This window comes from Schistocerca nitens, chromosome 1, assembly GCF_023898315.1.
Source record: "Schistocerca nitens isolate TAMUIC-IGC-003100 chromosome 1, iqSchNite1.1, whole genome shotgun sequence".
Taxonomy (NCBI): Eukaryota; Metazoa; Arthropoda; class Insecta; order Orthoptera; family Acrididae; genus Schistocerca; species Schistocerca nitens.
In genome coordinates, this window is record NC_064614.1 from 830,058,841 (window position 1) to 830,074,126 (window position 15,286).

Below are 15,286 nucleotides of genomic sequence, written 5' to 3' on the forward strand. Positions count from 1 at the left end.
CCCCCTAAACCCTCCCTCCTGTCTCTTCATTTCCAGCCAAATGTTTTGTTGATGTTAATTTTTTTTCTAAATGTTACCATATTTATAGAATTAACTATATCATTTCACCAATTAAATTGCAGTCTGTGATCTTTGTTTTGACGAAGCTGATGTTACTTGATATAATTGACAGTATATGAAAGAATTGGCAAAGAAACTGTATGTTGGTGCTTCCTGAATTGTAAGATGATTCATATTAACCTCTTGCAACAGCTGGGAAATCAGTTGCTTGTAAAAATTCTCGAATTAAATACATCGTTGATGCTATTCAATATTTTGTGCGTGGACTTTCAGTTGCCTGTCTAGATGGCAGTTTGCAGTGAAATACTGATGTAAAAATTTTCACTGTCATTTCAGGTCTTAATCTACAGTTTTTGTAGTGTATTGGTTTGAAATTTTATTTTGATGGGGGGACTGAAACAGAAACCTCTGCTGCACTGTTGGGAATTTTGTGGATGTCAGAGATGTGAGCAGAAAGGACATGGGCTGAGAACTGTAGCTTTAAAATCTTATTAATGCTATAGAATGTGAGAGAAGAAAAACAATATTTGATTATAAATGGCATTTTTACAGTTTTAAGTGGTAGTTCCATGAAACAACTGGTTTCTATAATTCAGCAAATGTTACAGAAATCAGTTGCAATATTATGACTATTTTTTTAATACCTTAAAATCTGATGAACATTTATCATGGTTCAGGTCACTAACTGTAAATTATTTTTATATGTATCTTCAGCTGATTTTATATTTTGATCTGATGTTATCCTTGCTCTTCTCCTGTAAAACTACAATAGCAAAGGATGTGCACCTATCTATTCATGTGCCTTTTTAATAAAATACTCACCTATGTGCACTGATGCATAAGTCACAGTTTCTTCTTCAAATTTGTATTTCTTATATCTGCAGTAGCAGTCATTTCATGGCTGTAAATATTTTTAGTGTTTCACTGCAAATAAATTTTACTTTAAACTGACTAGTGTACACTCTCTATTGATGCAAGTTATATTGATTGTTAGGGGCTTAAATGCCCTGGCATTTCACAAGTAACAATCAGTGCCTTATGGTATTTTCTATTTGTGAGATCCTTATTAATATTTTGTTTTGTGGTACATTGCTTACATTGATGAACATTCTGCCAGTCACATCATATATTGTCATTAGGATCAAGACAGTGTTGTTGGGTGTTCAGAATTTACATTTTTTGTTACAGGCTTATTGGAAGAAGTGTCAAAAAAGTATTTATTTCCTCTGTTATTTAAAGTCTAGCACTAATGCAAAAAGTTATTTATTGGACTGAGAAATTGTTGAGGTTTGGTATTGTTGCCTCTGCTCTCTTAAAAAGAGGATTCTAAATTAGACATTTGTCTTTTCCAGACAATTTTGACAATCTGTATTTGTGGAAAGGAAAGGAAAAATTCTATGTATTCTGTAAATAACCCAGTGCCTGTTACAAAACAAATGTATACGATTGGATACACATGTAAAAACCGTTTTCAAATTGTAAATTGTGTAAATATATCAATCTGTTTGGATTCATATTTTGATGTCACATTCTGTACCTTTATTTTGGACATTAAAATTGTTTTGTTCAAAAATGTGCGTAAGTGATATATCAGAAATAATCATGTCTAGAAATAAGTAACTAAGAATAGTTGTAGATGGATATGTAAACATTGTGATGTCTGTGCTCATGTCTCATTATTGTAGAAGTTACAGAAATGAAGATACGAGCATGGAAGCATTTCACATATGTCTTTATTACCCATATAGTCAACAAAACAGAGACAAGGTTTTTACAAATTTTTGAAGGAACTGAGATGTCTACGGAACTTCTGTAATAACAACTCTTAATCAATAGATCTGAATATAATAATCACCACTGAAATACTATTCACTTCTGTGGACTGGCAGGCCATTCAATATCAACCAGCCTCAATTCTTTGTAAACTGCATCATTCAGATGAGGTATGGAGGGACATGGGCTCAGCTCACAGCTCTCTCAGCCATTTGTTTTCCAGGCTTTACAGGTACAACTTTTCTGAAATAGCTCCTCAGTTGGCATCACAAGGCTCAGTTCACCGTGTTCCAATCTTCCCAGTAAAGAAAACTTGAGGGCAGTGCTAGAAACTGGACCCAGGCCTCTGTTCAGTAGACATACATGTTGACCACATAGCTATAGAGGTTGATGCAGTATTACTAATATTACCAAATGTCTCTTAACATGGTGTGTGTGTGTGTGTGTGTGTGTGTGTGTGTGTGTGTGTGTGTGTTTTTTAAGTTGGAACACTGACTTGACCAGTCCATGGCAATGATAATGCTTATTAAGTTCTGGAGTGCAGAAAATGTGTGCTGCTGTTTTTATAGTTGTATGAACTCCAGCCTAACTGACATTTCTGTGTGGAGGACAGTGATTTCAAAACAGTATGCAGTAAAGGCATCTAGCAGAACTGGTCACTCAGTACCATCCTAGTTGCAAGAAAGGAATTCCAGCTGCTTTAGCCATTCTGCAGGTCACCACCACTCATCAGTGATAGTAATCCGAGGTAGTGCAGATTTATTACTGAACACAATGTGACGTCTTCATCTTGGTCATGGCACCATTCCAAATGCAGTCGTTTGCACTGCAGTGTTAATCAGTGTACACATGGGCAGGGGCCCCGGCTTATAAAAAATATTGAGGGGGGGGGGGGGTCGGTCACACTTGGGGTCTTGTCCTAGGAAATTTTCTAAATTTTAGATGAAAAATAGTGAGTTTCAAAGTTTTTGAAGCAGTTTAGAGTCACGTGATCAACATTAGAACCTCGAAAGCTGGACTCTCGATAACTCGACACTCCAGGAAACTTGACAAGCCTGACACATTTTTTGGCTTTGAAAAAAGAAACAAAGCAAAACATAAAAACGCACGGTATTTTCATAAAAAGCTAATTTAATTTACTGTAATAATCATGCTTATAGCCTATTACTAGCAGTGAATATATATCTCTGAAAAGACTAAAATTATATTTAAATTCTAAACTATCATTAAAAGAATAAAACATAAAATATTGCTGTCGCACAGTAATAGCACTCTCATGAATAAGTGAAATAGCTAATTTAAGCTTACTTTGAATAAGGCTCGGAGTTCATTAAATAAAAATATCTCAAAAGTTAATGCTTTAATAAAGTTGATACAATATGCCTAATACTTTGTCAAAAGAGTATGTAAATAGCTGGTTTTAATTGGGTCTTACACCTCAAAAATATTGAAGTATTTGAAAATAACTAGTACTATAGTAATACAATACTAAACTAGTACTAATATTTCGAAACTGGAAATGTAACATTGTATGTATTTAATTCTCTATTTTATAAAGATTTTTAATATTGCTCTAAATGCCATTATTAGGACTAGAGTGTCTTTACAGAGGTGCAAATGTTGACCGTCTGATTGGATTACTGAATATGAAGCCATCGATGACTGGTCGGATATCCAATTCATCCAAAACATCTAGGTGGGCATGAAGAACAGCCAAGTTGTTCAATCGTTTCTGTCACATTATTGATCGTAGATATGACTTCAGACATCTAAGGTCACTAAATGACCTTTCTGCTGTTGCTGTCATGATTGGAACTACTTGGAGAAGCTTAATGCACTTCACATAACATTTATCCAACTGCAGGCTCTGTGTAATGTACTTTCTTACATCATGCATGCTTTTAAGACCAGTTGTTTTTTATAAGTGACACTGGCTAACATATTCAAGTGTAAGTGCAGGCTCTCAATGTCTAAGTAATTTTTGAAAAACTCAGTTGATTTTTTCCAAATTTGTTTCACCTCTGTTTGCTCTGTTGAGGGGGCTTGGCCCCGATGGAGTCGGCGCCTGTGCACACGGGATTGTTTCGTTAGCTGGCTGCTGCTAGCCTCCAATCATCAATAGTATGGAATGATAGAATGTTTTAGGGAGTCGATTACTTTTCTCAGATGGCAGGTGGAGATGTGAATGTGTTATGATGTATTCAGTGCACAATTCAACGATCCTGTCATGTAGTGGTCAGTCGGACTCTTGAGGAGTATACCTTCCGCCTGGATCCCATGCAGTCCAGCATTGGGCCACTATGGTATACGAATGCCCCACAGATTTGGATACTGCACAAATTGACCAACTGACCGTATGGAAACCCACAATGAGACCCCCTTTTAAACTCTTGGCAGGTGTTGATAATGCTATCTTACACCCATATGTGGCATCTCCACGTCCTTCACAATGATTCCTAAACATCTGACACTGTTTACAGTCCTTATATGCCCTACTATATCTGGTTACAAAACTAAACACCAACAGCATTATCAAGCAAGGTGGTGCAGTGGTTAGCACACTGGACTCGCATTCAGGAGGATGACGGTTCAATCCTGTGTCGGGCCGTCCTGATTTAGGTTTTCCGTGATTTCCCTAAATTGCTTCAGGCAAATGCTGGGATGGTTCCTTTGACAGGGCACGGCCGACTTCCTTCCCCATCCCTCCCTAATCCGACAAGACCGATGACCTCACTGTTTGGTCTCTTCCCCAAATCAATCCAATCCAACCAACATCATTAATGCACTCTAGTGGCTGACTTACATGTCACAGAGAATTGCAGCTCTTCATTTATATATCTGCCGATGATGTGTACATATAGGATGTTACCTTTGCATCTAGATGTCCGTTTCGTCTGGGTTCTTCAATTTTTGTGCCAGGTACTGTAGATAAATTCCCTACTTATCATTTTATGGTCCTTTAACAGTTTTCAGTTGTGAGAGTTCATATTATAACTGTAGCATCAATATGCTTGCTGTTTGAATGACATTTGTTTATTATTAGGATTACTTTAGGAAAAGTTTGGAAATATGTAATGCAAAGTAGTCCGACCACATTAAATAATAAATTAATGCATAGATTCTCAAGTCACTGTCAGTGCATGGCAGAGAGTAGTCCATGCAAATATGGATATCATTGTCCTCTGTTTGCATGCAGACTAAAGGAAAATGACTGTCTGTCTACAGCTACATATATAGTGTGCAAACCAATATATGGTGCATGATGGAGGATATGTTGTACCACTACTAGTAATTTTCTTTCCTTTTCTACTCAGAGTGAGGTAAAAATGACTATGTGCCTCCTTACGCTGCCTAATTTTTCTTATATTCATTGTCCTTATGCAAAGTTGGCGGCAGTAGAATAATTCTGCAGTCAACTTCAAATGCCTTGGCATACATTCAGTCTTCTATTCTCAAGATCCCTACACAAGGTATATGTTTGAGGCAGCAGAATATTCACACATCCAAAGTTACAGGAGCTTACATACAGGCACTATATGGATTAATTAACAGTAATTATGCAGAATGCACTAGGTTGTAATTAGTCCTATTGTCCAAGCATTCTGTACATTATTTTCCATAAGAATTCTATACCTTGGCTAATTCATTACTCATCTGGCATTGATCTCCCACAGTACACCAATACCTCACAACTGCCTCTTCGATGACACTTTAGAATACTTTGCTGAAGCCTTTGACCTATTGTGCTCCTGTCCTCAATGTACAGATTATACACGTTCTTTATGGCTTTGTAATGCTGAAGAGCCACAGGTATAATTTATCCTCCAATTTTCATATTTCTTTTGAAAACATTTGTGGTTACATTATCGTAAATTTTCAACCCACATGAGAGCCATTTCATCAGATGTTAATGTGTGCCGGAACAGGAAAGGATAGTCCTACTACGGTGATGCAGATCTTGTATTGCGGAAGGGGGAGGAAGCATTGAGTCTGTTTCCCAGAACTTCGTTCAGTGTGACAACTGTCTTGTCATGAGGACATCATCAAATGAAGTATGACATAGTGCATAACACTGAAAAGGCTTTCAGATGATTTTTTTGTGATGAAATTGTGAACACTTACATCGGACATCATCAAATGAAGTATGACATAGTGCATAACACTGAAAAGGCTTTCAGATGATTTTTTTGTGATGAAATTGTGAACACTTACATCGGCAGTGATGCCTGTTGATCTTTTAAGCATTATTGGCTTCAAGTACATAACCGGATGATAAAAGATGGGTCTGTATAGTTTTAAGAAGCTGCTGAAGAACGAGACTGAGGATATGCTTGTCTACAAATGCTAACAATAGTGAAATTGACCTCACCACAGCCGCTAGTCTTATTGTTCATCTATACAGAAATATAGTTGGGCAGATTCTTCATATCTTAGGAAATCAGTTGGTTTTATTTCCTGCACATGTTGAGCTCTGTAACAATAGCTCCTGAGGATGATCCTAAGTGATCACCATCAAGTCCTTAGTGAAGTGTGTAGAAATTTCATGTGATATAGGCGACACATGCACCATGATTACAAGCATCGTGCCGTAGCCTGCTGTTATGTGTTGTGCACAATTTCAGCAGATATTTTAAATCTCCAATTTCTCAGAAGTTCTCCCAGTCTGTTCTTTCAAACATTTCAGTCATAGGTTTCAGTAAGGAGATTTACATCAGCCCCTTTTCACTCCTAATTTCTAAATTGTATGGCATAAGCTTAAAGTAGCATTTGCATATTTAGATCTGTGATGATATAGTTAATCTTGTAAAGAATCAGCTCTCACCCTCATCCAGTTGTTGAGAATCTCTAATTTTGGGTAGGAGATAGATTAGTGGAAGGCATGCAATATTATGTTATTCTGAAATGTGAAAGACCTAAATATGGGCTCTACTGATGATTTTATTACTATTGTATGTTACATAGAGTTATAAATGTGCTTCTCTAGTTTTGTTAATAATTGTTTTCTGTGTAGTACTTTTTGAAGCAGTTCCTAGGATGAAGTCCAGATTTTCACATCAATCTCTCATGGTAGAAAATGGTTTCTCTGCTTACACCTTTTGCATTTCTTCTGCTGCAGACCATAAAATCCTTTGTTGATTTTTGTCGTCGTTGTTTATTGTAAAATGCTTTTCCCATCCAGCCCCTCCTCAGCATAGAAGATGGTCTTCCTCTCTTGAATGTCTATTCTTAGCAGTGCCCACATGCTGTGAGATGAGATTTCTCCTGTATGAAAGATGTTTTTGCCCCTTCTCTGCTGTCTCCTTCCTTCCCATTGTCTAAAGGATGTAGCTGTTTACAACTGTGTCTTCTACAAGTCAGAAGAATAAATTTTTCAATCATATGTACAACCTTGTAAATATTTTAACACCTATAGTACTGGTCAGCCATGCCAACTACTCATAAACTTAGTGTATTCTGAAATAACTGCTAGGCTTCTCAAACGGAACTGGCTGTTTCTTTCTATAACTATGTTTCAGGAGCAATTGATATACTTCATGAAAAGACAGACTGACTTTGCATATCAGGCCATTATTACACTGTCAAAGATCTTTGACAAATATTTTATAAAAAAGAGTGATAAAAGTATCCCAGTACATTATCAGAGCTATCTTTCTGTACACATGTAAATTATAGTCCTCTGCTGTAGTTTCTTTTTGTATGTTTGGGCTAAAGTCAGGAACTAATGTAAGGATTTTGATAGTGCTTTCACTGATGTATTGACCCGATTCACGAGGAAGGCTTGTGCATATAACATAAATGTTCCATACAAATTGGCTGAACTATGAGGAACTAAACTCCCCTTCTGTTGTGAAAATAATGCCATTGTGCAATCGAGCAGTAAAAGCAGAACTCTTTGGAATCATCCATGGGCATCAGAGGTATGCATCAGGCCACCCAACTGCAGTGCCAGGCCGGCAAGAGCTACCAGCGCTGGTGGACAAGTGCGAGCTAGCACTGACTTCCTAAGCAGTCTGCAATGGAGGACATATTTTAAGCTGATGAAAACAGTTTTTGGCATACAGGTAATGTGTAACAGGTGTGAAGGGATATGCAGCAGGTCACACACAAAATGTAGCATATGTTAGACTGTTGCTGGAGTGCCATAACTGTTCCCTATTGTATAAATTTCTGCTTTATGTAATTCCTTAGTATCTTCAGGGTTGTGTGGATCCTGTCAGTGTATATGCGAAAGCTTCTCACAGTAGGCTGCTGTGTGTTCTTTCATGTCTTGTGCAAAATGAATCATTACTCAATAGGTAAATGGCAAATAAAATGAATAACACTGTCAATCGTTGTCACGCCATAATATGGAATGTGGGAAAACACAATTATTTATTGAAACCAGAGGCAAAAATTTCAAAGTTCCCACTCTGTGGGCTTCTTTTGATTATAGCACTTGAACTGCATCTTGTCTTTGAAATAAACTGTGCTCTCACTTATTCTTCCAGTTACATAAAGTTCTTTACATTTATTAGCAATGTATTCACTAACTTCACTTTGCCTTACTTGAATGCTCACTTCCTTGAGCTAAACGCAGCATTTAAAACGACTGGAACAATTGAAAATGTGACAAAATATCCTTTGAGAATGAAGTTCAGTCTAGCAAATCATTGGTAAAATAGTCACCTAATTCTTCTTTCAAACTCCAAGCCATGTTCGATATAACATTGAGGAATGCCTTCATTTCTTCCAGCAAAACATGTTTCCATGTTGACTGTTTTCCCAGTGGAGTAACATTCTGTATTTTTTCTGCTGTTTACACATTTGTTGCAGTCTCAATTTCATCAAGAAGATCATCAGTGAAAAATAGCTGAAAATATTGAAGTTCTATGGTTAGGTGCACATTTCAGGGAAGAGTAAATCCTTGTTGTCTAATGGAAAAGGGGAACTTGATAATTACAATAAACATGCCATTCACAGGTGATAAGTCACACATTCTTGTCAATTTCCTTTTTGTCACTGCATTTACACTCACTGGCACTTACATCACTACACAGAGGATTTGATCCTTCTTGTTCACTCTTGTCACTGAACTCAGCTTAATCTTCAGTATCTTCCAAAAGCTACCTCACAATACTGTTGTCACTTATAAGCCCTTTACCTGCCATCATCATACAAGCAAAAATTTTATGGAAAACATTAAGTCACTTGCACACGTAAAAGCACATGGCCTTTTGGGAAAAATGGGAGAGCTTCCACATCTGTTGGCTAGAGTCACTACCCCATGACTAAGCATCTTGGATTACCTCTGCAAGAGTAGAATAACTGGGGGAAGAGGTTTTGAACAGAAACGGCTTGTTCTACCACGGAGCGGAAGCAGAAAATTCGCTATGTCATATGAGATCCAACATTAAGAGTGGAAAGGATTCAGTGATGAATTTTAATGTAGAAGCTTGATTTCAGCAGTCACTGCAACCGCATTGACATTCCTTACATCAAAGTCTAATTAATGTTTGCAGTTATGGGCAGCAAAACAGTAGCAAGAGCAGACTTTTTAAAAATAATAGAGAGCAGGAACTTTGGAATTGTTACACCACCAGTGAAAGATCTGCCTATTCTGATGTCAATTATCTTCATTATTAAAATATGAACATCCCACAGCTATCTTGCAACAATTTTAAACTTAGTATTCCGTTATTGGAAAAAAAAGAAAAGAGAGACTGTCTTCCTGGCCATCCATTTGAATGTGATATGTCAATGACTATACTTTTTAATTACTCATTTTTCTGTATGTCATTTCTTTTTTGTTTCCCTGTGCACCACAAATTCTTTTACCTTTACAGCTCTCCCTAAGTACTGTGGAAGTTATTCCCAGACTGAAGTCATATCATCCTCTCTCTTCTTGTTAGTGTTTTCCATATGTTGGTTCTTCAGAGAACCACCTCATTCCTTGTATTTTCAGTCCACCTATTTTTCAACATACTTCTGGAGCACCATATATCAAACATTCAGTTGCTTCATTTCTTGTTTTCCTACCATCCTTAATTCTCTACCATACAATGCTGTGCTCCAAACATACATTCTCAGAATTTTTTTCGTCAAGTTAAGGCCTACATTTGATACTGGTAGACACTTTTGGCCCTCTTTTCCACTGCTGGTCTGCTCTAAATGTCGTTGCTTCATCTCACTTGCGTTATTTTGCTTCCAAGATAACATCAACTTTGTGGTCAACAGTTTTGATGTTAAGTTTATCACTAATCTCATTTCTGCTACTGTTCATTACTTTTTTCTTTCTTTGCTTTAATATCAACCTGTTTTCTATGTTCAACAGACTGTTTAATCCATGCAATATGTCCCATAAATCTTCCTTGTTCTCACTGAGGATAGCAATCTCATCAACAATGTTATCATTGACATTCTTTCATCCTGAATATTAATCCTACACCTGAACCTTTCTTTTATATCCATCACAGTTTTTTCAATGTACAGATAGAATAACTGGGGGAAACACTGCAGCTCTGCCTCACACTCTTTGGTATTGGAGCATTTCAGTCTTGGTCTTCTGTTCTTACTGCTCCTTCGAGGTACATGTACATGGTGTATATTACCATGTTTCCCTGTAACTTACTATTATTTTCCCAAAAATTCAAACATTTTGCAGCATTTTACATTGTCAAAATTTTTTTATGTCAACAAATCCTATGAACATATCTCAATTTTTCTTAAGTCTAGCTTCCCTTATCAATCAGAACTGCCTCTCTGGTGCCTTTCCAAAAGGCAGACTATTGATCATCTAACAGGTCCTTATTTTCTTTTCCCTTCTTCTTTATATTATTCTTGTCATCAACTTGGCCGCATGAGTTGTCAAGCTGATAGTGCTATAGTTCTCTCAGTTATCAGCTCTTGCTATCTTCAGGATTATTTGGGTGATATTTTTCCCAAAGTCTGATGGTAAGTCTCCAGTCTCTTAGATTCTACACAACCAAGCTGAACAGCTGTTTGGTTGCCACCTCTCCCCCATGGTTTTAGTAATTCCAAAACAGTGTCATCTATGTCTTCAACCTTATTTGACTGCATGTCTTCCAAATCTGTATAACACACTGACTCTAATACTGGATCCCTATGTCTTCCATATTAAGTCCCATTTCTTCCATTATATCATCACAACAGCCACCCCTCACAGAGACCTCATATGTATTCTTCCTGCATATGTGAGATCTCCTCTATATTTTAACCGTGGAATTGTACATGTGATGGTGCTGCCCTTGTTTTTCATTTCCTGCGATTTAACTTTTCCGTATGCTAAATCAGTCTTTTTGACTGCATTTCTTTTTCAGTTTCTTCACAACTTTCCTGCAGCCACTTTTGCCTTGGTTTCTCTGCACTTCCTGTTTATTTCAATCGAAAGTGATGCTTGCTTGTGCTTATGCTTGTCTTTCCAACTACTGTGATTGCCCTTTTTAGATATTTCAATTGCCCTTCAACTGAGCTACCTACTGTGGTATTCATTATCATAGTATCTACAGCATCAGAGAGCTTCAAATGCATCTCATCATTCCTAAGAGCTTCAGTAACCCACTTCTTCATCATTACTAAATTGTGATCCGAGTGTATATCTGCTTCTGGGTATACCTTATAATTCAATATCTGATTTCTGAACCTGACAATGATGTAATCAACCTCGAATCTGCACATGTTAATGGGCTTTCTTCAAGCCCACTTCCTCTTGTTATTCTTGAATAGCATCTTTGCTATTACTAGCTGAAATTTACTTTAAAATTCAGTTAGTCTTTCTTCTCTTTCATTCCCACTGAGCCATTTTCCTGTAACTCTGTGTTCTATTCCTTACCCTGCTATTGCATTCCAATCCACCCATGACTATTAGATTCTTGGTCTCCCTCTATATATTGAATTACCTGTTGAAATATCTTCATATACTTTCTCTCTCTCCCTTCACCTTCTGCTTGTGGTGTTAACATATATATCTAAACTATTCTTGTTGATATTGGTTTGCTATTGATTCTGAAGAGAACAACTATTTCACTGAGCTGTTCCAGTAACACACACTCTGCCCTCCCTTCCTATTCACAAGAAATTCTCCTCCCTTTATTCTGTTTTCTGCTGCTACTGATGTAACTCTATATTTGCCACATCGGGGGCATGAGATTGCCCTGAATCTCCACACATATACTGGTAGTCTTCACCCCCCCCCCCCCTCCTCTCCCAGGGGGTCCACAACTCCTTTGTGGATAAGTGCATTGCAAACATGGGACCCCGAGCTACTGCAGCTCTCTTTCCTTTCCGATCTGCATACCTTCCTCTTCCACATCCCTCACCATCCCCCATCCTTCCCCGCCCCTCCCCCCACCTCTTCCCACCCCCTTTCTCCCTCTCTTTGGGAGTATGTTTTGTGCGTACGTCCAGAGATATACAGTTGTAACTGTAAGATAATTATTACGGACACACAACACCATGATTCCAATACAACATTAATTTATTTCCCTCCAAGGAACGTCCATCAAGGAATATAAAACATTAATTCAAGGATAATCAATATTTCCAGTGTCTATAATTACAAATATCAACCCGCAACACCCTCCCCACCCTGGTCAACTTCTAGAGGAATGACCAGTTGAATGGGGTGTGAGATTATGGATCCTTCTGAAGTTCGTAAGGTTACAGTTCATATTTTCTCATCTCTTCCTTCATGAAGATCTTCTATCCACGCCTTCCTCCACATGTGTTGTGGGCGAACATCCTCTTGTAGAAGAACGACATCACCCAGCTGGAGTCTTCCTGAACCTGGCCTTGGTTGATGAGTTTCATGGAAGTTTTTGAGCAGGATCAGATATTCTTTCTTCCACCTGTTCCAGAAGTGTTCTACCACCTTCTGCAGCCGTTGAAATTCCTTGAACAAGTCCTTTCTAACTGGTGATTCTGGACCAGTAGATAGTGATGTGAGTCGATTACCTACAAGGAAATGTGCGGGCGTCAGTGGCTCAGATTCCTCTCCCCCTTGCGTAATTGGTCTAGAATTTAGTGCTGCTTCTATGCTGACCAGGATTGTGTTGAGACCTTCTTCGTCCAACTGTGACTGTCCTAAAACTTTTCTCAGGCAGCGTTTGACAGATCCCACCATCCGTTCCCAGAATCCTCCCCACCAAGGCGCATATGGGGCGATGAATTTCCAAGTGATGGCTTGCTGGGCGAGGTACCTGTGTGTCTTGCTTGCCATGAGAGCCTGCCAGAGCTTCTTCAGCTCTAAGTGCATGGCATGGAAGGTAGTAGCATTATCAGTGTAAATTGTGCTGGGCACTCCTCGTCTTCCGACAAATCTTTGTAGGGCTTGAAGAAATCTGTCAGTTAACATATCTGAGCATAGTTCCAGGTGTATGGCTCGTGTTGTTGCACATGTGAATAGAGCAATATACGCTTTCTTCATAATATGTCCTTGTCTGACATAATGGACCAGCAAAGTCAATACCTGTTACTGTAAATGGTTTCAGTGGTGAGACTCGTTCAACTGGTAATGGAGCCTCAGTTTGTTGAACAACGTGAGCTTTCACCATCGTACAAGGTAGGCAATGGTGTAGAACATGTTTAATTGCCTGTCGAGCTCTAAGGATCCAGAATTCTGTTCTCAGTTCAGATAACACTATGTTTACTCCAAGGTGATGCAAACGAATGTGAGTCTGCTGGATCAGTAAACGTGTGAAATGATGTCCATCAAGAAGAATCAGGTGGCATTGATCTCTGGTTAATTCTGCAAACTGCATCCAGCCACCGAGATGAATAATACCATTATCCAAGAATGGGTTGTAGCGAGCTATCTGAGAATTAGGTGGTAAAGGCATGTTGTTGTATAGTGCATGCAGTTCGAGTGCAAAATGTTGCTGTTGAACTACTTGAATCCAGTAAGTGCGTGCTTCGCCCAAATCTGATGCTGTTAGTTCTCCAGATGTTCTGTTTTCTTTCAATAAGTGCCGTTTAAAGTGAAGTACCCATCCTGTAACTCTTAACAGCTTGAAGTAGCTACTGTACCGTGTAGCTGTTAAAATAGGAATTGTTGTTTGTACCATGGAGACTTGGTCTGTTAATTTCTTCTTTTCTGGCAAGGAGTGCTCTTCCGTCTGTAAAATTTGAGGCCACTGTGTTCTGTTCTTTGTTAACCAAGCAGGTCCATGGAATCATACAGAAGCATGGTGAAGTTTATCTGCTGTGGTGCCTGTGGAGGTTAGATCAGCTGGATTTTTGTCACTAGGGCAGTGCCTCCACTGTGACGGATTTGTTAGTCGTTGTATTTCCGTAACATGGTTTGACACAAAGGTTTTCCATCGATTAGGGTCATGTTGTATCCATCCTAAGGCTACAGTTGAGTCAGTCCACAATGTTGCACGACTTGCATTATAGCTCGTGGACTTACAGAAATAATGAAGTAGTCTTGATCCAAGAAGTGTCGCTAGAAGTTCCAGCTGTGGAAGGGTTATTTTTTTGATGGGAGCTAGTCGGTTGTTACTGCAAACTAAATGGACTGATACCATATTCGTTGTGGTGCACCGTATATAAAGGACTGCTTCGTAGGCCTTTTCTGATGCGTCACAAAAGACATGGATTTCTGGCTCAGTGTTTTCAAATACACCAATCCATCGGGGCATTTTTATGTGTGAACATGATGGCAATGTTGATGCCCACATTTGCCAGCGTTTGCTAGGATCAAGGGGTAAAAGCTCATCCCATTCAATTCCTCTTGACCAAATTTCTTGAAAAACTATTTTTGCAATGAGGGTCACAGGCGACAACAAACCCAGTGGGTCATAGAATCTAGCAGTGTTTCGTAGTACTTGTCGCTTAGTGGCAGGACGATTTATAACATTGTCGGTAACATTGTTGTGAACAACACTGAGCGTATCAGTCTGTGTGTTCCAGTGGACTCCCAGTACCTCCATATGTGTAGTGTTTATGACACCTTCTGATTGCCATATTCCAATCAGTTGGCTTGAATTTATGGCCCACTTTGCCATTGGTAGACTGATCTGTCCCATGAGTGATGTAAGCTCATAATATAAGTTAATTACGGCATTGTCATCTTTAGCACCTGCTACAAAATCATCCATGTACATATTATCTCCAACAAGTAAAGCAGCTTGCGGAAAATTTGTTTTGTGCATTACAGCAAGTTCTTTCAGCGTGACTGCAAGAAGAAACGGACTGCAGGTAAGTCCAAAAGGTAGCCAGGTGAAGCGGTATGTAATCCTTTCGTCAGTTGTAATATAGTTTCCTTGTTGATCTATGATTACTTTGTGCCAAAAAAACCTTGTGAGATCTCTATCTTTCCTGTGAAGAACTAACTGCAGAAATGCTTGTTTGATATCGGCAATTAAGGCTACTTGATGTAGACGATATCTCAGTAATATTGAAAGAATGTCAGGAAGTAAATTAGGACCTATTTCTAAAGAGTCATTCAATGAACATG

General features: G+C 38.5%; 1 protein-coding gene across 1 annotated transcript; it reads right to left on the reverse strand.

The window, feature by feature from the left end:
- Positions 1-12,496: 12,496 nt before the first annotated feature.
- On the reverse strand, positions 12,497-13,183 carry LOC126206407 (uncharacterized). The gene has a single exon (XM_049938878.1). The coding sequence runs from the start codon at positions 13,181-13,183 to the stop codon at positions 12,497-12,499; it is 687 nt and encodes a 228-aa protein (XP_049794835.1).
- Between the last annotated feature and the right edge of the window lie 2,103 nt (positions 13,184-15,286).

Coding starts and splice junctions, on each gene's coding strand:
- LOC126206407 (XM_049938878.1), bottom strand. CDS start 13,183: ATGTTAACTGACAGATTTCTTCAAGCCCTACAAAGATTTGTCGGAAGA.